The 18,699-nt window shown below is 45.3% G+C and overlaps 1 protein-coding gene across 3 annotated transcripts in view; it reads right to left on the bottom strand.

Annotated features, from left to right (window-relative positions):
• Positions 1–70: 70 nt before the first annotated feature.
• Positions 71–18,699, bottom strand: part of wu:fj29h11 (protein NO VEIN) — a 58,650-nt gene continuing 40,021 nt past the window's right edge. For 2 of the 3 annotated variants that reach the window (XM_036955675.1, XM_036955677.1), the window contains 26 exons: positions 18,558–18,684; positions 18,264–18,383; positions 17,252–17,402; positions 16,987–17,099; positions 16,740–16,890; positions 16,116–16,364; positions 15,812–16,009; positions 14,729–14,910; positions 12,557–12,743; positions 12,294–12,347; positions 11,758–11,900; positions 10,232–10,431; positions 7,251–7,516; positions 6,925–7,162; positions 6,610–6,790; positions 5,620–5,746; positions 5,395–5,475; positions 5,120–5,308; positions 4,734–4,999; positions 4,417–4,565; positions 4,131–4,327; positions 3,896–4,018; positions 3,593–3,814; positions 3,300–3,435; positions 1,518–1,674; positions 71–1,390 (listed from right to left, as the gene is read on the bottom strand). In XM_036955675.1, coding sequence (XP_036811570.1) covers positions 920–1,390; positions 1,518–1,674; positions 3,300–3,435; positions 3,593–3,814; positions 3,896–4,018; positions 4,131–4,327; positions 4,417–4,565; positions 4,734–4,999; positions 5,120–5,308; positions 5,395–5,475; positions 5,620–5,746; positions 6,610–6,790; positions 6,925–7,162; positions 7,251–7,516; positions 10,232–10,431; positions 11,758–11,900; positions 12,294–12,347; positions 12,557–12,743; positions 14,729–14,910; positions 15,812–16,009; positions 16,116–16,364; positions 16,740–16,890; positions 16,987–17,099; positions 17,252–17,402; positions 18,264–18,383; positions 18,558–18,684 — 4,678 coding nt within the window. In that variant the 3' untranslated portion in view covers positions 71–919. The remainder of the gene's footprint in view (positions 1,391–1,517; positions 1,675–3,299; positions 3,436–3,592; positions 3,815–3,895; positions 4,019–4,130; positions 4,328–4,416; positions 4,566–4,733; positions 5,000–5,119; positions 5,309–5,394; positions 5,476–5,619; positions 5,747–6,609; positions 6,791–6,924; positions 7,163–7,250; positions 7,517–10,231; positions 10,432–11,757; positions 11,901–12,293; positions 12,348–12,556; positions 12,744–14,728; positions 14,911–15,811; positions 16,010–16,115; positions 16,365–16,739; positions 16,891–16,986; positions 17,100–17,251; positions 17,403–18,263; positions 18,384–18,557; positions 18,685–18,699) is intronic. The other variant, XM_036955676.1, reaches the window with a different exon arrangement.

Genomic DNA, 18,699 nt, shown 5'->3' with positions numbered 1-18,699 from the left:
CTATGATTACTTTCCAAAGATCAGAGAAATGAAATGGTACAAAATAAATTAGACTATTTTTGCTACCATATTACCGGGAAATATGTTTTATTTTTCAACGGAATGATAAAACAAATCTAACATCAAGTTGTTCAGTATTTACATTTTTTTGGGGGGCTGAGACAAAAAGAAAAGATTCTGTTTGAATCAAACACCTTATCTCGGTTTCAAAACTGTATATCTTAACTCACAGTCCAGTATGACGTTACAATATAACTGGCTGAATACCAGGGAATGTCCTGACTGTCAACCTGCTTGGGACGGAGAACAGGGCATAAACCTAATATTTTGTAAGTGTATGTTCACTTACATCAGACCAGTCAAGATTCAACACATCTTCAAGCTATAAAAGGTTCTTAAACGAAAATCTGTGCATTTAAAAGGTTTAAAAGGCAGCACAAATCCATATAAAACATTAGTTACCAGTAAAAGTCTTCTCTGCAGTCCTTCTGACTATAGTGCAATAGCTATAACATAGAAACCCGACCCCTCTCTTACACAAGAGGTAGATAAAAACAGCGTGCATGATAAAATAAACAGTTAATAAACTAAAGGAAGAAACTTTTTTCAACAAACATCAACACAAATGTTACCATAGATAAGACACACTCAGGAAATACATTTGTTGTTTCAGCTGGTATTCGTCTTGTCATTCACTAGGGAACTAGTGTTAATAAAGTAACAATTTTTTATGCTATTAAATTTAACAAATTCAACAAAAGTGGCATCTACATTATGGTATCAAATGGTATGTTCCACAGACCTGAATCCAAATGTTACTGGAGGGACAGTAAGACACATTCAGGAAGAAAGACATACTTACTACATACTTCTAATGGCTAGGGCACTATATAGGGAATAGGGTGCCCCATCGTCTCTCCTAGACAAAGAGGAAGAGCTCCAGGTCTTTAGCATGGAGGTGTTGGGCCAGGTTCTGTATACGACACAGACGGACCTTTTCGGAGTCGCCCGCGTTGTACACCCTGAACACGTGATACCGCTCCTTCTCCCTCAGAGCAAAGTCCAGCTCGTTGGCCGAGAGGTGGATGAACGCTCTGTCCTTCTTCACCGTTGACTTCACCTCCACAAACACCTCTCTCACTACCATCCCTCGCTTCTTCTTCTCTTGTTTCTCCTCTTTCTCCTCACCTGACTCCCCCTCCTGAGTGAGGTTGAAAATGAGTTTGAAGTCATAGGGCTGGCCGCTCTCTCCGCACTGGTTGTACCAGGTGACCAGGCAGGGCCCACCGGGGGCCTGGCTGTCTCTCCAGTGACAGAGGAAGGAGAAGACCAGCTTCTCGCCCCACTCCCCGATGGCCACTGTGTCCCTCTGATCATCAGAAAACAGCACCTACAGAACACACATAGAAATACACCTTTTAAAAAGGTGCACTTAGCAATATGACTTCCTGCTTATAGAAAGGACGAGCCTCTTACTGTGCTTATAAATCATCATATGTGTGTGATCAGTCACTCACCGTGGAAGGTCTCTGGCATTCAAGCTGCAGGTCCTCCAGGAGGGCCTGAGGATGCAGAGGTTTAGCCCAAACAGGTGAGTCCAGGGCCAGGGGAGGACGCTGGCTAGCCCCCTGGAACATACTGGATACCACCCCCTCTGGAATGGTGGTACTGAAGCTGGGAGAGGGGAAAGGAGGTCAGTACAGGTGCATAATCACTTCACCCCCACCTACACGTACAGATTACCTCAACTAGCCTGTACCCCTGCACACTGACTCGGTACCGGTGCCCCCTGTATATAACCTCAATATTGTTCCTTTATTATTATTACTTTTTCTTTTTGTCTACTTGGTAAATATCTTAACTCTTCTTGAACTGCACAGTTGGTTAAGGGCTTAAAGTAAAGTAAGCATTACACGGTAAAGTCTACACTTGTATTCGGTGCAATTGACAAATAAAGTTTGATTTGATTAAAGCCGGGACGAGAGACTGAAAAACAGCTTCTATCTGAAGGCCATCAGACTGTTATAGTCACCACTAGCCGGCCTCCGCCCAGTACCCTGCCTTGAACTTAAATTACTGTTCATAGCCGGCTACAACCCGGTTACTCAACCCTGCACCTTAGAAGCTGCTGCCTATGTACATAAACATGGAACACTGGTCACTAATAATGTTTACCTATCATTTACCCACTTCATATGAACACTATATATACACAAAAGGTATTTGGACGTGCCTTCAAATGAGTGGATTTGGCTATTTCAGCCACATCCGTTGCTGACAGGTGTATAAAATCAAGCGCACAGCCATGCAATCTCCGTAGACAAACATTGGCAGTAGAATGGGCCTTACTGAAGAGCTCAGTAACTTTCATCGTGGCACCGTCATAGGATGCCAACTTTCTAACAAGTCAGTTTGTCAAATTTCTGCCCTGCTAGAGCTGCCCGTTCAACTGTAAGTGGAAACGTCTAGGAGCAACAACGGCTCAGCCGTGAAGTGGTAGGCCACACAAGCTCACAGAACGGGAACACCGAGTGCAGAAGCACGTAAAAATAATCTGTCCTAGGTTCCAACACTCACTACCGAGTTCCATACTGCCTCTGGAAGCAACGTCAGTACAAGAACTGTTCGTCTGGAGTTTCATGAAATGGGTTTCCATGGCCGAGCAGCCACACACAAGCCTAAGATCACCAGGCACAATGCAAACATCGTCTGGAGTGGTGTAAAGCTCGCCGCCATTGGACTCTGGAGCATTGGAAACGCGTTCTCTGGAGTGATGAATCACGCTTCACTATCTGGCAATCCGACGGACTAATCTGGGTTTGGCAGATGCCAGGAGAACGCTACCTTCCCGACGCATAGTGCAAACTGTAAAGTTTGGTGGATGAGGAATAATGGTCTGGGGCTGTTTATCATGGTTCAGGCCCCTTAGAACTTGACTGGCCTGCACAGAGCCCTGACCTCAACCCCATCGAACACCTTTGGGATGAATTGGAACACCGACTGCGAGCCAGGTCTAACGTCCCAACATCAGTGCCCGACCTCACTGGAAGTAAGTCCCTTCAGAAATGTTCCAACATCTAGTGGAAAGCCTTCCCAAAAGAGTGGAGGCTGTTATAGCAGCAAAAGGGGGGACCAACTACATATGAAAGCCCATGATTTTGGAATGACGAACAGGACTCCACATACGTTTGGTCATGTAGTGTTGCAAGTAACATTTAAAAGATGCCATATAATGGACTACTGCAAAAAAACTAAATGATCAGAGTGTTTACAAGCTGCAGCCAGGGGATTGGTCTTACGGTTGCTGGTTGTGTCCACTGGTCTTGTCTGGTCTGTGCTGGTCTGGGCCTCTGGCAGTGTGCTGGCCAGACTCTCTACCTGCCGCAGCTTTGTCTGCGTTCTGCTCTGCTTCCACTGCTACATCCTGACTGGGCTCTGTGTGTAGCAAAACAACCAGGAGAGGAGAGAATTACAATACTGTTCCATACGGCTTACAAGAATATGATCAAATGTATCAATCAACCAATCACCTAATCATATACCATCATAAACACCTAAATAAACTCCATAATAATGACAAAGAGGGTCTGACCTATGGTACCCAGGTGGCTGGGATGGTCCTCCGCTGTGCCATCACGGGGGCTCTGACTCTGGACACCCTCTCTCCCTGCATCCACCTCCCTCTCTGGGTCTCTCTCTCTGGGGCTGTGGTTGGAGATGGAGCTGGGGCTATAGCTGGGGCTGTCTTTGGGTTCAGCCGGAGGGGGCCACATCTTCAACACCGCCTCCACTGGTCCTGCTGTCTGCTGGCGCTCTGAGAGGATACGATCATACAGGATTACGGGTAAACACTATATTCACACAGAAACACACACACAGAGACAACTCTCAGTACCTGTGCGACTGGCTGCTGTGTTGGAGAGGGAGGCGCGGGGAGGCCAACACATTAGGGTCTGCTCTCCATCCTCCTGCCCAGGACGGAACTCATCTTCTGGGGTTGAGACAACCGGTGATGCCACTGGAATTGGAGGAGAGGAGTTCTAACAAGGAATGTCTGCAGTTTACTTCCATATCTTCAGTCATTATATTCCGATGAGTGTAGTCACATTGGTCAGTGCAAGACACATTACCTGGTATTGGCTGTACAGGTAGTACAGGTTGAGGGACCTCCCATGCCTCCTCCTCACTGGGCAGTTCTCCTGGGCACTCCTTCTGAAGGAACCTCTTTAGAGCTGCATTGTCCGGCAGTGACGTCATCAGACCACTCAGGAAGTGCACCAGCTCCTTCCTGTGACTGCTCTCAAAGCTGAAGAGCTTCACCAGCTCTCTGAAGAAACACACAGTCAGGAGTTATTTACCAACACACACACATACCTACCTGCGCACACACACAAACATACACATGCGCGCACACACCTGCAGATGTCGAGCCTGGCTGAGAGGTGGTCTTTCTGGATGTAGAGTTCCTTGTTGTCCTTCAGTAGACATATGACATCCTCCATCTCTACCACGGGATCCTCCTCATCACTCACAGACAGCAGGTACCGCGTGTACAACATACCTACCTGCACACAAACACAGGTTCTGAGGTGAGGTTCCTACCAGTTTAAAAGGTGTGGTTCTCAGCTAAAGTGAGGTTCTAATGTAAGGTTCTAAGGCTCAAATATGAGTTTCTCAGATTAGGTTCCACGGTAAGGTACTAATGTGAGTTCTAAGGTGAGGTTGTACTATACCTGTCCGTAGGTGAGCTGTCTGATGGTCTGCCTGATGTTGTTCTTCTTTAGTTCCCAGTAGAGTTCTTGCAGGTCCTCGTGGTGGTAGAGGAACCTCTGGATATAGGGAACCACAGACCGCACAAGGCGCTGCATGGAGGGGCAGGGTCTGTAGTTCTCTGTCTGTGCCTCAGTACTGACACATTTGGACAGTAAGCGTACGCCACAGATCTCCAGGAACAGCATCCTATCTTCCTCGCTGAACCACCCCGCACTGACAGACCAACCTGGGGAGAGAGAGGGAGAGCGAGGAAAGGAGAGAGTGTCAGATATACAGATCCACAGCTTCTCCATGTACTTTCCCTATTAAGTCACAATGTTGACGTTTGCAGCGTTATGTCCAGTACCTTGGGATGGTCCAGTCTTGGTCCTGGGTGCAGGCCTCTTCTCTGGGAGGGGCAGGTTGAGCAGACACACCTGTTTGTGGGCCTTAAAAATCTTCTCCAGCTCTTTGCTGTCTGGTATCATGGGTCTGTGGGCTAGAGTCACCCAGCTGTTGTCCTTAGTGGGGAACACCCTCTTATCCAGCAACATCCCTGAATATCAGAGGACAATAAGAATGTACATGTTACTAAAACCAGTCCAATAAGGAACTAAAGTGTGTGTTTGTGTTGTTCCTCACCCTTCAGTGTAGAACAGTATCTGGGGTTGATGCTTAGGTTTTGCTCCTGTTCTCCCTGTCCAGGGGTTTTACACTTGTCAGCTGAAGAGAGACAGCACAGAGAGATTGTTATTTCGACAGGAAATAACAGACACAACAGAGAGTTATTCAGGCTGGGTTTAGGTAGAAGGGCATTATATAACTTCCATGAAAGGACCGTGACTCAGGAGAGGGAGAGAGACTCACCCAGCCTGGCGTAGAGTTTGGACACATCTCGGAGTACATCTACAGTAGGTACAGGACAGGAGTTACACACCAGCTCCAGTAGAACCACATACTGCAGCATGGATGGGGTGAGCTCCACGGTTAACAACTACAGTAAGAAAACACAACACAGTGTTGTTTAAGAAAACATACTCAAAAGAGAAAGAAAAGCATCAAATTGGTGTGTCATCTAAACCCCCCCCCCCCCCCCCCCCCAACCGACGAACAATATATCTCTGTTTTGAAACATTTTAGTGATATGGTATACATTGAGTATACCAAACATTAGGAACTCCTGATATTGATTTGACCCCCCCTCTCAGAACAGCCTCAATTCGTCAGGGCATGGACTCTACAAGGTGTCGAAAGCGTTCCACAGGAATGTTGGCTCATGTTGACTCCAATGCTGCCCACTGTTGTGTCAAGTTGGCTGGATGTCCTTTGGGTGGTGGACCAGTCTCGATACACACGGGAACGTGTTGAGCGTGGAAAAACCCAGCAGCGTTGCAGTTCTAGACACAAACCGGTGCACCTGGCACCTACTACCATACCCTGTTCAAAGGCACTTAAATATTTTGCCTTGCCCATTCACACTCTGAATGGCACACATACACAATCCATGTCTCATTTGTCTCCAGGCTTAAAAATCCTGAAGTGGATTCACCTGGTCACTGTCATGGAAAAAGCAGGTGTTTTTAATGTTTTGTATACTAGTATTTCTAGTTGGCTAGTCAATATGAATCATCCAGAGTCTTGATATTACATACAGTCTATAAATAGACAACATGTACAATACTGAGAACCATGTCAGCTGAGAACTCTGGACAGTGAATTTATAAGATGATATAAAATCTGTAATCTGAAAATGACAAAGGCACATATACGGTTCTTTGGTTGAAGTGCCATATATATTAAAAGGTATGACATATCAATAATCCCTGGGTTAAACCAGGAGTTTGAGTGGTTCCATACCCTTTTGAAGAGGTCTTTCATGTCATCCAGTTTGCTGTAGAAGGGGGCCAGGACTCTGGGTTCCTGTACCGTACTGTCAGCCCCGCGGGTCAGCTCCCGGTAGCGGACAAACATCTCGGTGGGGTCGTTCCAACACACCTCCTTCAGGTGGTAGAACCTACCGGAACACCAGTCTCCGTTCCTGGAGGGAACACATACATGGGTTAGAGGTCAGGGCTGTGGTATACCTGTTGTATTCGCTGAACATGGCTGGTGTGTTACATGGGAGGGGTTAGAGGTGAGAGGTCACGGGTTGGGGTTAGGGAGGTGACCTACCTGTTGTACTCTATGAAGACGGCCGGTGTGTGTTGGAACAGCTCCTTGAGGTTGGTCTGAGAACAGTTCTTGTGCAGGAAGGAGTACACACTGTGGACATGCTGCACAGTCGAGCTAAACTCTGACCCCTCCTCTTCCTGCTTCTCCTGCCCCTCTGGACCACTGGCTGAGGATGTTTTTACACACCACTTCTTCAGGTAGCCAATCAGCTCCTCCACATTGACGCTGGTCTTCATTCCTACAGAAAAAAGAGGAGCCGGATTAAGGACGCCTCTGTCATTTGTAGTTTTTGTTGTTGTAGTCCTTACACTCTGACACTTTCTTACCTAGAGTCCTGGTGAACTCGCTGGGGGTCATGTCAATATAGCTGACGTGAGTCCCCAGTAGATTGTGCACCTCAGGTGAGTACAGGTAGACTGAGTTAGGACACAGATACTCCGCCTTTCTCCCTCCCTCTGCACCTGCCTGCAGACAATAGGCCGGCACCCAGGGAAGGCAGGACAGGAAATGGAAAAAGGAGGACTTGGTGCTCTTGATTAGCCGGCCCTCGCTGTCAATCACCTGGGCTGTCAGATACTGAGAGTACCGGTCACTGATAAAAGTAGAAGGAGAGAGAGAGAGAGAGAGAAATAACTAAATAAGTATGCCATAATCAGAATCGGAATGAATGAATCCAGTAGTTGTTTAGAGGCAAACTGGATCATGTGAATTAACAAATGTTTGAAAGAGATGAGTGCAATGTGATAATGCTCAGTATCACATCCCAATATGACTCAGTAGACATGGATGGTATGAGAAGACCATCACTACTAACTAAAGTAGCTTCAACTCCACAGGCCTACATTATTTACCAGCAGCATACCACCCTGCATCCCACTGCTGGCTTGCTTATGAAACTAAGCAGGGTTGGTCCTGGTCAGTCCCTGGATGGGAGAACAGATGCTGCTGGAAGTGATGTTGGTGGGCCAGTAGGAAGCCCTCTTTCTTCTGGTCTAAAAATATCCCAATGCCCCAGGGCAGTGATTGGGACACTGCCCTGTCTAGGGTGCCGTCTTTCGGATGGGACATTAAACAGGTGTCCTGACTCTCAGAGGTCATTAAAGATCCAATGGCACTTATCGTAAGAGCAGGGGTGTTTAACCCGGTGTCCTGGCTAAATTCCCAAGCTGTCCGTCATCCCCCATCTTACAATTGGCTCATTCATCCCCCTCCTCTCCCCTGTAACCATTCCCCAGGTTGTTGCTGTAAATGAGAACGTGTTCTCAGTCAACTTACCTGGTAAAATAACGGTAAAATAAATATATTAGAGTATTAAACCATGACAATTCAGTTCTGTCCAGTCCTTTAAATGTGCATGCAATTATCTTCATTAAATAGAGCACTTGGCACAACCTGGATTTTTCCAATTATTATAAGGAAGCACACAGACACAAGAATGAGGAGATAGGAGTGAGGATACAAGTGAGTAATCTTCAGATTGAGAACAAGACCAGATAGATCTCCCAAAACTTAACTCCCCCACACACAGTAGGGATTGGGCTGGATTAGGGCGTCTCGGTGGCAGACTGCAGGGATTATAATCTAGGAGTGTGGAGGCCTGTAAACCCAGCTCCTCAAAAGAGGACTCAATAATCCAGTGAGTTGTCGGGGGAGTGTGGGTTATCATATTGTATAAGAGTGTGTGAACATGTTTGTCATACTTTGGGTGAGTGCAGAGGTTTGTGTGTGTGTATGTATTAGAGGTCGACCGATTCTGATTTTTCAACGCCGATACCGATTATTGGAGGACCAAAAAAAGCAGATACCGATTAAATCGGCCGATTTTCATATATATTATATCTATAAATAATCATGACAATTACAACAATACTGAATGAACAATGAACACTTATTTAAACTTAATATAATACATAAATAAAATCAATTTAGTCTCAAATAAATAATGTTCAATTTGGTTTAAACAGTGCAAGAACACAGTGTTGGAGAAGAAAGTAAAAGTGCAATATGTACCACGTAAAAAAGCTAACATTTAAGTTCCTTGCTCAGAACATGAGAACATATGAAAGCTGGTGGTTCCTTTTAACATGAATCTTCAATATTCCCAGGTAAGAAGTTTTAGGTTGTAGTTATTATAGGAATTAAGTCGCATTGACTATTTCTCTCTATACCATTTGTATTTCAAATACCTTTGACTATTGGACATTCTTATAGGCACTTTAGTATTCCCAGTCTAATCTCGGGAGTTGATAGGCTTGAAGTCATAAACAGCGCTGTGCTTCAAGCATTGCGAAGAGCTGCTGGCAAACGCAGGAAAGTGCTGTTTGAATGAATGCTTACGAGCCTGCTGCTGCCTACCACCGCTCAGTCAGACTGCTCTATCTAATCATAGACTTAATTATAACACAATAACACACAGAAATACGAGCCTTAGGTCATTAATATGGTAAAATCCAGAAACTATAATTTCAAAAACAAAACGTTTATTCTTTCAGTGAAATACGGAACCGTTCGTATTTTATCAAACGGGTGGCACCCCTAAATCTGAATATTGCTGTTACATTGCACAACCTTCAATGTTATGTCATAATTATGTACAATTCTGGCAAATTAATTACGGTCTTTGTTAGGAAGAAATGGTCTTCACACAGTTCGCAACGAGCCAGGCGGCCCAAACTGCTGCATATACCCTGACTCTGCTTGCACAGATCGCAAGAGAAGTGACACAATTTCTCTAGTTAATATTGCCTGCTAACATTAATTTATTTTAACTAAATATGCAGGGTTAAAAAAATATACTTGTGTATTGATTTTAAGAAAGGCATTGATGTTTATGGTTAGGTACATTGGTGCAAGGCTTGTGCTTTTTTCGCAAATGCGCTTTTGTTAAATCATCACCCGTTTGGCGAAGTTGAAGTAGGCTCTGATTCGATGATAAATTAACGGGCACCACATTGATTATATTCAACGCAGGACAAGCTAGTTAACCTAGTAAAATTATCAACCATGTGCAGTTAACTAGTGATTATGTGAAGATTGATTGTTTTTTATAAGATAAGTTTGAAGCTAGCTAGCAACTTACCTTGGCTCCTTGCAGCCACCAGGTCCTTTTGATTCTGCACTCACGTGGTCAGCCTGCCACGCAGTCTCCTTGTATATCGCAATGTAAGCGGCCATAATCGGCGTCCAAAAAGGCAGATTACCGATTATTATGAAAACTTGAAATCAGCCCTTATTAATGAGCCATTAATCGGTCGACCTCTAGTATGTATATATGGTGTGTAGACAGTGGAGGAGAGGAGTTGGTTACCCAGTGTCCCAGTTGGTCTCCAGTAGCTCCAGCAGGGCTTGTCTCTGCTCCATGAGGACAGGGGCAGGCAGCTGCGCCGTGACCAGAGAGAGGAGCTCCTCGCAGGGGTAGTCATCCAGCACACACCCCTCCTCTGGTCCTCCGGCCCTGCCTGCTCTACATGGCCACAACTCACTCTCCACCGCCCAGGGACTGGAGGCCTGGGAGAGAGGGGAGGATGAAGGGAAGGGGGGATGGTAAGGAGAGAGTAGAACAATGACAGGGGATAGAGGGAAAGAGGAAAAAGTCCATCTCAAATGTGTGGACCTGTGAGTGACTCGGCCAAAACATTGCATTAGTAGAAATCAAGACTCTTCTCAGGGCAGAATTTACACTGCAGGTTAGGAGAATTAACGTTGCCGGCTAGGATAATTAGATTAAGGTTAGGGAAAGGGTTAGCTAAAATGTTCGTACACATATTTTGCAGATGTTATCGCAGGTGCAGTGAAATGCTTTTGTTTCTAGCTCCAACAGAGCAGTAATGCCTAACAATACACATAAATCCCCCCCACAAAAAAATATTAAGAATACTGTAAAAATTAGCCCCCCCAAAATAAAAAAAATACTGCAAAGTTCTCTAGGAGCTAGAGTCAGGTAGGCCATGTTTGTCGGTGCCATATTGGTAGATAGTTGTGTTTGGGAGGCCGGGTTGTACTTAAGACAACATCATTCAATTGATTTCAGACATCCCATAAGAGTGATGAAGCCAAATAACTCAGTCGAATACCACTGACAATCCCTTTCCTCACCATGGTCTAAAATAGACCTTATTAATCCATCGCCGATGTGACATACCCCAGTCTTAAAGAGTTGTTCACCTCAGTATGGGAAGATTAGTCATGCCTGGGAAACAGTCCTATGTTATGTTGATCTCTAAGGCAGGGACGGGCTAGGACAAACGTGTGACACCAAATCAGTTGCCCATCCCTGCTCGAGGAGATTCATAAGAAGACTTCAGCCTTAGTCAATAGTCATTGATGCTGATCATGATGGTATCCGACTTCATATTATACTTTTGGCCAGAGCACTACGTGTGGAATCTGTTTATCATCCATAGGCTAATCTAGCCTTAGCCAGTCAGTGTGTGCGTTTGTGAATGTGTTTCTCATACTTTGGGTGTGTGCAGACAGCAGAGGAGAGGAGTTGGTTACCCAGTGGATAGAGCATAAACAGTGTAATGTTTATGGTCTATCCTGTTGCCTAGTCATTTTATCCCTACCTATAAGCACACATCTCTCTCTATTTCCTAAGTAAGCATTTCACTGTTAGTCTACACCTGTTGCTTATGAAGCATGTGAAAAATACAATTTGATTTGAAACAGGAACTCTGATGCACAAGTAAATACCACACAGAGGTGGATTCTAACCGTCTCAAAGACACCAGTCAATACTGTGTCTGATAAAACAGATCAAAGCATTTTAACTTCTACATCCTCTGTTTATATGGGTCAAACATACATATGCCTGTTCCCGTCCTCCCTCCTCACCAGCTCTTTAGAAGTTAGAGTGCGTCTCTCTTTCCTCAGTATGAGTCTCTCTCTGACTCCCAGCCTGATGAACAGATCTCTCCATCCCTCCACGTCTCCATCTGTCTCCACATAACAACCACTCAGCAACACCCAGTCCACACCTGGAGAAAGGGAGAAAAAGACAGCGAGAGCAAGAGAAAGAGAGAGAGAGATAATGAGTGATGTGTAGCTTTAGCTTATGGACTAATGTGATTGTAAATTCAGCCAAGCGGGGAAGCAGAAATTGAGGAAGAGTACAGAGAAAGAGGCTCGTGGTTAGGAACAGGATGAACAGAGGAAAGTGAGTGAGAAAGAAGTGGTTAGTCTCTCTCTTCTCTTTCCTTTAGAGGGAGGTCAAGCGTGCAGATCCACTCTGTTACATAACTAATGACACACACAGCTCCCCTCTTCACAGCATTTCATGCCTTCTTTACCCCTCACAATTGAGGCTGCTATACACACACGCACAAACTCTCTCACAAAGGGGGTTGCTAAACACACACACACACACACACTCCAGTGCACTGTCCAAAATTTCACCAGACGACGTGGACCAAGCCATGTTTGTTCTGGGGACAGTCACAAAGGACAAGGTTTACTTCTGGGAACAATATCCCATTGTAGTTAGTCATGCAGTATTTGGGCCAGTTCAACAGTTCTCTACAAACTAGTCTCTACAAACACGTTCCTTAACTGCTAGCTGACTGGTATTTACTTATAAATGGTAACATTTTGAGAATTATATAGTGATGACCTAATAATTACAGTGTGTGTGTACCTGGTAGTTTGTTGGGCAGGTCCATATTGCCGTAGTGTGTAGAGAAGTGTACTTTGTGGTCAGCAGGGAAGAGCAGTCCCCTTGTGGTCAGTACCGGTACTACAGTGTCTGGGTGAGTGTACTCCTGAGGGGAGGAGTGCTGCTTGATGAACACTAGGTAGCTCACCACTGCCTCCACCGGCTTGGACTGGAGAAGAGAGAGAGCGAGACAGAGAGGGGGAGGGAGAGATGGAGAGAGCGAGGTCATGAGCAGATGAGCTCCTGCATTTTTCAGCATCTTTTAAATAAAAGATAGATTTAGAGTTAGATAAACTTAGATTTTTTTGTCAGGGACACATTCAGGATGATACCCTCTACAACATAACCTTCACTCCATATCAAAACTCCAAACCTACAACCTGATTTTGGAACGAAATTACCTTCATACCACCAAGGATTTTTATTCCCAAGCTAAACAGCAAATGCTCTGACAAACAAACAGAAACCTGAAAACACCACCCAACCTGGAACTGAGTGAGAAATGTCTAGTCTGAAGCTGTCATTTATTTTCAAAAGGCAAGAAAATACATGACAATGATATATTTACTTTATAAGGACTGAATGCTAAGTGAAGGCACACAGCTGCATGTGAGCTCTCACATTTTTCAACATGTTTTGTTTTTACAATAAGATTGTTTTGTAGTTTGATAAACTTTGTTTTTCGGCAGGGATATATACAGGGTGTTACCCTTCACAGCATAAACTTCGCTCCAGATCAACATTTCTTGTTCAGCCTACCGTGGCACTGACTCGGACTCTCTATTGGTCACAAATACTGTTGGCCCCCCATCCTATTCTAACCACCTCTGGCCGGCTTTTCCGGGTGTGATTACAACCTCTGAGGGTTTAGAGCTTGAGGTACTCACCTCATACAAGTACTTGAGAGTATGGCTAGACAGTGCACTGTCCTTCTCTCAGCACATATGAAAGCTGCAGGCTAAAGTTAAATCTAGACTTGGTTTCCTCTATCGTAATCGCTCCTCTTTCACCCCAGCTGCCAAACTAACCCTGATTCAGATGACCATCCTACCCATGCTAGATTATGGAAACTTAGTTTATAGATCAGCAGGTAAGGGTGCTCTCGAGCAGCTAGATGTTCTTTACCATTCAGCCATCAGATTTGCCACCAATGCTTATTTTGCTTATTTATAAAAACCTCTTGGGCCTCACTCCCCCCTATCGGAGATATCTACTGCAGCCCTCATCCTCCACATACAACACCCGTTCTGCCAGTCACATTCTGTTAAAGGTCCCCAAAGCACAGGGTCGCTCCTCTTTTCAGTTCGCTGCAGCTAGGGACTGGAACGAGCTGCATCTAACACTCAAACTGGACAGTTTTCATTCAAATCCTCAATCATGGACACTTCCTGACAGTTGTGGCTGCTTTGCATGATGTATTGTTGTCTCTACCTTCTTGCCCTTTGTGCTGTTGTCTGTGCCCAATAATGTTTGTACCCTGTTTTGTGCTGCTACCATGTTGTGCCTCTGCCATGTTGTTTTGCTACCATGTTGTTGTCATGTTGTGTTGCTGCCATGCTGTGTTGTCATGTGTTGCTGCCATGCTGTGTTGTCATGTGTTGCTGCCATGCTGTGTTGTCATGTGTTGCTGCCATGCTGTGTTGTCATGTGTTGCTGCCAAGCTGTGTTGTCATGTGTTGCTGCCATGCTGTGTTGTAATATGTTGCTGCCATGCTGTGTTGTCATGTTGTGTTGCTACCATGCTGTGTTGTAATATGTTGCTGCCATGCTGTGTTGTAATATGTTGCTGCCATGCTGTGTTGCTACCATGCTGTGTTGTCATGTGTTTCTGCCATGCTGTGTTGTCATCTTAGGTCTCTCTATATGTAGTGTTATGTTGTCGTGATGTGTGTTTTGTCCTATATTTTAATCAAATGTATTTAAAAAATGTATCCCAGTCCCCGTCCCCACAGGAGGACTTTTTCCTTTTGGGAGGCCGTCATTGTAAATAACAATTTGTTCTTAACTGACTTGCCTAGTTAAATAACGGTAACATTTAAAAAACAATTAAAGAGGAAGGGATAGTGGATGAGAAGATGCTCTTTGTGCACTTAAGAACAAATATATTAATGAATTATCAATTTATATAGAACAATGGATGTGTGTGTGTGTTACCTTCCATGTGTTGTTCTTCAGGGCAGGGTATATGTGATTCTCAAGCAGTTGCTGTGGCTCTAGCTCATGGACTCCCAGCCTCCTGAGCAGCTCTCGGATCTGCTGGCTCTCCAGTGGTTCCACACAGGAAAGCAGAGATGGGTGGACCACACACACATCCCTGTACAGTGCTCCATATACACCTAGAGGAGAGGAGGGAGAGAGTGGAACTATATCAAACATAGGTTCAAATTGGCGATGCAGAAGAAATGGCTTAATTAAGAAGCAGTAGCACTCTTACCGAGTAGAGGCACCAAACAAGTTTAGAGGAAGAAGACTTACATCACAGCATGGAAGTGTATTATTATTTAAAGTAGGGCCGGGACGATACCAGTATCGCAATCTTTTTTCCTTGGCAAAAATGAAAACACGAAGCAGCCCAAACTCTTTGGTCCTTGAGTTGTATGTATGTAAAATATTGTGTGCTATAGCTTGGAAAATAAATACATGTGACTGAATGATGACATAATGATGTTTGTTTCCAACATTAGGGCTGTTTTCCTAAAGAAGTTAAACCCGTTTCAAGTTTTGTTTCCTTGCCGCGATACTAACGAGTACGGTGATACTGGTATCGTCCTGGCCCTGCTCTGAAGCTGCTTTAGGGTTATTTGTGTCAATGTGATACCACCTCTGCGCCTCTCTGTGTGTGCGTAAGGACATGTGGGGAAGAGAAAACACCACTCTTGACGTCAAGCTCTCAAGCCCTTACAGGGGGGGTAAGTAGTCTTTGATGGAACAATCTGACTCAGCTTCCATTTTCAAACCTACTACCACAAATATCTCTTACAGTTACAACCCTGAATATACCACCAGCTGGTTAAGATGAGACGGGTCAGAAACACAACAGGACCACAACGTTCAGAGCAGTAGACTTTGAAAAAATATTTAAGAACTGTCTATTTTCCCAAGTGAACTACACTGAACAAAAATATAAAACACAACATGTAAAGTGTTGGTCCCATGTTTAATTAGGTGAAATAAAATATTCCAGAAATGTTTCCATAAGCATAAAAAGCTTATTTTTCTAAAATGTTGCCATGTTACCTGTGTTGTTGTGATTCTTGGTCTCAGTCATGGGGAAGAAGACTCCCTCTCCGCTGAGTGCCACCATGCGCCCGTCAGCCAGTGGGATTATGGGTAGATCTCTGAGGGTGGTCAGGATAGAGTCTGTCTCTCCGTAGCCCTGCTCCAACGCACGGAAGTTACACACCAACAACCTGGCCAGATGACGCAGGCCTGAGTCTGATACACAGAGACGGAGATAGAGAGGGGGTTTGGTCCATCACAAAGAAAAATACACACACACACACAGAGACAGACAGACACACACACACCACCCTCCCCTCACCTGAGTTGACACCATCTCCCTGCAACAGCTCCTTGGCCATGGCGGTTGTTACTGTGGTGACGTCACTCCCTCTCAGGCGTCGTACTCCCAGGTGAGTGAGCAGGGATAGGGGCGGGACTGGCAGCAGGCCCGGATGCAGATAGGAGAGAGACAGGTGTCTGTTAAGCTCCTCTGCACCGATCACGTCGCGAATGACAGGGTCCTGACACACAGCGACCTGGGAGGGTAGCCTGTAGACCACAGAACCATCTGGAGAGGAGAGAAGATGGAGACAGGAGACAGGAGTCAGATGATTTTATTTATTCTTATTTTATCAGGTGAGTTGACTGAAAATACATTCTCATTTACAGCAACAACCTGGGGAAAGTTACAAAAACATAGTAAAAATACATACTTGATACAGCCACATGATGGTTACATGAGCAGGAAGATGAAGATTTACTCAAATCTAATTTTATTTGTCACATGCGCGGAATACAACACCTTAACCAACAATATCGTTTTAAGAAAAATAAGAGTTAAGAAAATATTTACTAAATAAACAAAATATAAAGTTGACTTACGGATAGAGATAGAAGCATGGAGAACGAGAGAGGCAGAAAGAGGGGTACAGAGGTAGGGTACCTGTGTTGAGTGTGGGTAGGAAGGCCTTTCCCTTGAGCAACTGTATAATCTGCCCGGCGACAGGCTTGAAGAAGTCGAGCACCTCGTCAGGCAGAGGGACAAACTGCAGGAAATGACATAGGCCCTTCAGCCCACTGAACTCTGGGTGATCCTGGAGAGGAGAGGTGAGAAGATGAGACGGGTCAGAAACACAACGTGCAGAGCAGCAGTAAATGATTTTGATCATCATCTCCCTCCTTTCTCTTACACTGAAGACGTCCATGGCGCGTAAGAACAGTTGGGGGATCTCAGAACGGAGCCACTGGTTCCATGAGCTATCTCTGTCCACATCCTCACGAGAAGAAGGAATGTCAAAGTCACCTGGAGTGAAAGAGGGAAAAAAACAGTTTGAAAAGTATTTGGAAGGCATGGTACGAGTTTGTAAGGTATTACTGCAAGGGTGCATTTTAAATGGGCAATTTGGGTGAACCTTGAGGAGAGCACCAGCGTGTGTGTGTGTGTGTGTGTGTAACCTTGGATGATGAAGCGGAAGCCGAAGCTTCGGAGAGGCAGGAAGGCGAAGACGGGCTGCTTCTGGGGCGGGGCTTGGATGTCACTTCCTGTGAGGTCATCACCCAGCTGGAAGGCCAGGGCAAGCTCAGTGGATTCCACTTCATCTTTGATCTAATGGGGAAACATATCACTGTAACACCATGATCATCATTACATTTGGCACTTACTAATAGTTCCTTTTCGCCTCCCTTCGAAATAAACACTGATCTGTCTTCAATTGATCTGTGAAGGCCGTGGAGCCTTGCTTTTACCCTTCCCATGAAGTTAGATTAGTAAGCCCTCATGGACGAGAGGAAAGGAAAGTACTCAAACACAGGAAATCACCAGGCAGTCACTGAGACAAGTGCTCTGTTTTGCCACTGATCAGAGGACAACTCCCACAGAGAGACGAGAGAATACCTGAAAAATATTTGAGTTTGAACATTGACTATAAACAGCCTTTCAATATGCACTGTCACAATGGGAACCCCATTAAAATTAGCCTCACTGTTTTCGATAAACCATGTAACATCTGTGAGTCTGTTCATTCTCTGATGTGTCTCTACTGTTGCATAACCTCACTGCAGTTAACTGGCAGCTGGCTCTCTGAGGGGAGAGAGGGTGGAGGGATAAAGAAGAGAGAGAGAGGGGGGGAGCGAGAGAGAGAGAGAGAAATAAAGAAGGAGAGAGAGGAAGAGGGGAAGAGAGAGAGACAGCGATAAAGAGAGGGATGGGGGAGAAGGGAAGCCAGACTGAAAAAAGGCAATTCTATCAGGCACATCAACAAAACGTGTCTGTGCCTGGTCTTTCATGTCAAATATTCCTCCCAGCAGTGGAAATTAATTCACTACACCTTCCTAATGAGAGAGCCTGCATGTCTGACAGAGAGCAGACAAAGCTTTCCGTCTCAGCGGTGCAGACAGAGGAACACTTACATAACACACACACAGACGAGGAGATGAGAGGATCATTGTGTGTGTGTGTGTGTGTTACCTTGGTGGGGTGCAGTGTGTGTTTGACCACCAGCCAGCGTTCTGTTCCCTCAGTGTGTTCCACCTCCAGGACGCTGTGACTCAGGTCTCTACGCGTCATGGTCACCATCCGCTTCTCAGCCTGGCCAGGAAAACACAGAGAGCGATAAGTCAGATGTCAGCAAACAACAGTCCAGTCTGAAGTCAACTCCTTGCCTCTACCGCTCAGTGTTTGTACATTGGAAGCAATATGGTGGAAGCTCCTCTAAGCCTATTGAAAGGCGTGGTGGAGCCATGACCTTTGTGAATGTGTTACCTGGTTGTAGATGGTGATAGATCGTAGACGATGTAGGAAGAGCAGCAGAGAGGGGTGGACATCGTGGAACAGGTTTCTGGTCTGGTAGCACTCTGAGCGCAGCGGCAGACAGATCTTAGTGGTCCAGCTGACAGAACACAAA

The sequence above is a fragment of the Oncorhynchus mykiss genome, chromosome 20 (genome assembly GCF_013265735.2).
Source record: "Oncorhynchus mykiss isolate Arlee chromosome 20, USDA_OmykA_1.1, whole genome shotgun sequence".
Classification (NCBI taxonomy): Eukaryota; Metazoa; Chordata; class Actinopteri; order Salmoniformes; family Salmonidae; genus Oncorhynchus; species Oncorhynchus mykiss.
Note: the sequence above shows the minus strand (reverse complement) of the source record. Positions and strands in the feature narration are given on the sequence as shown.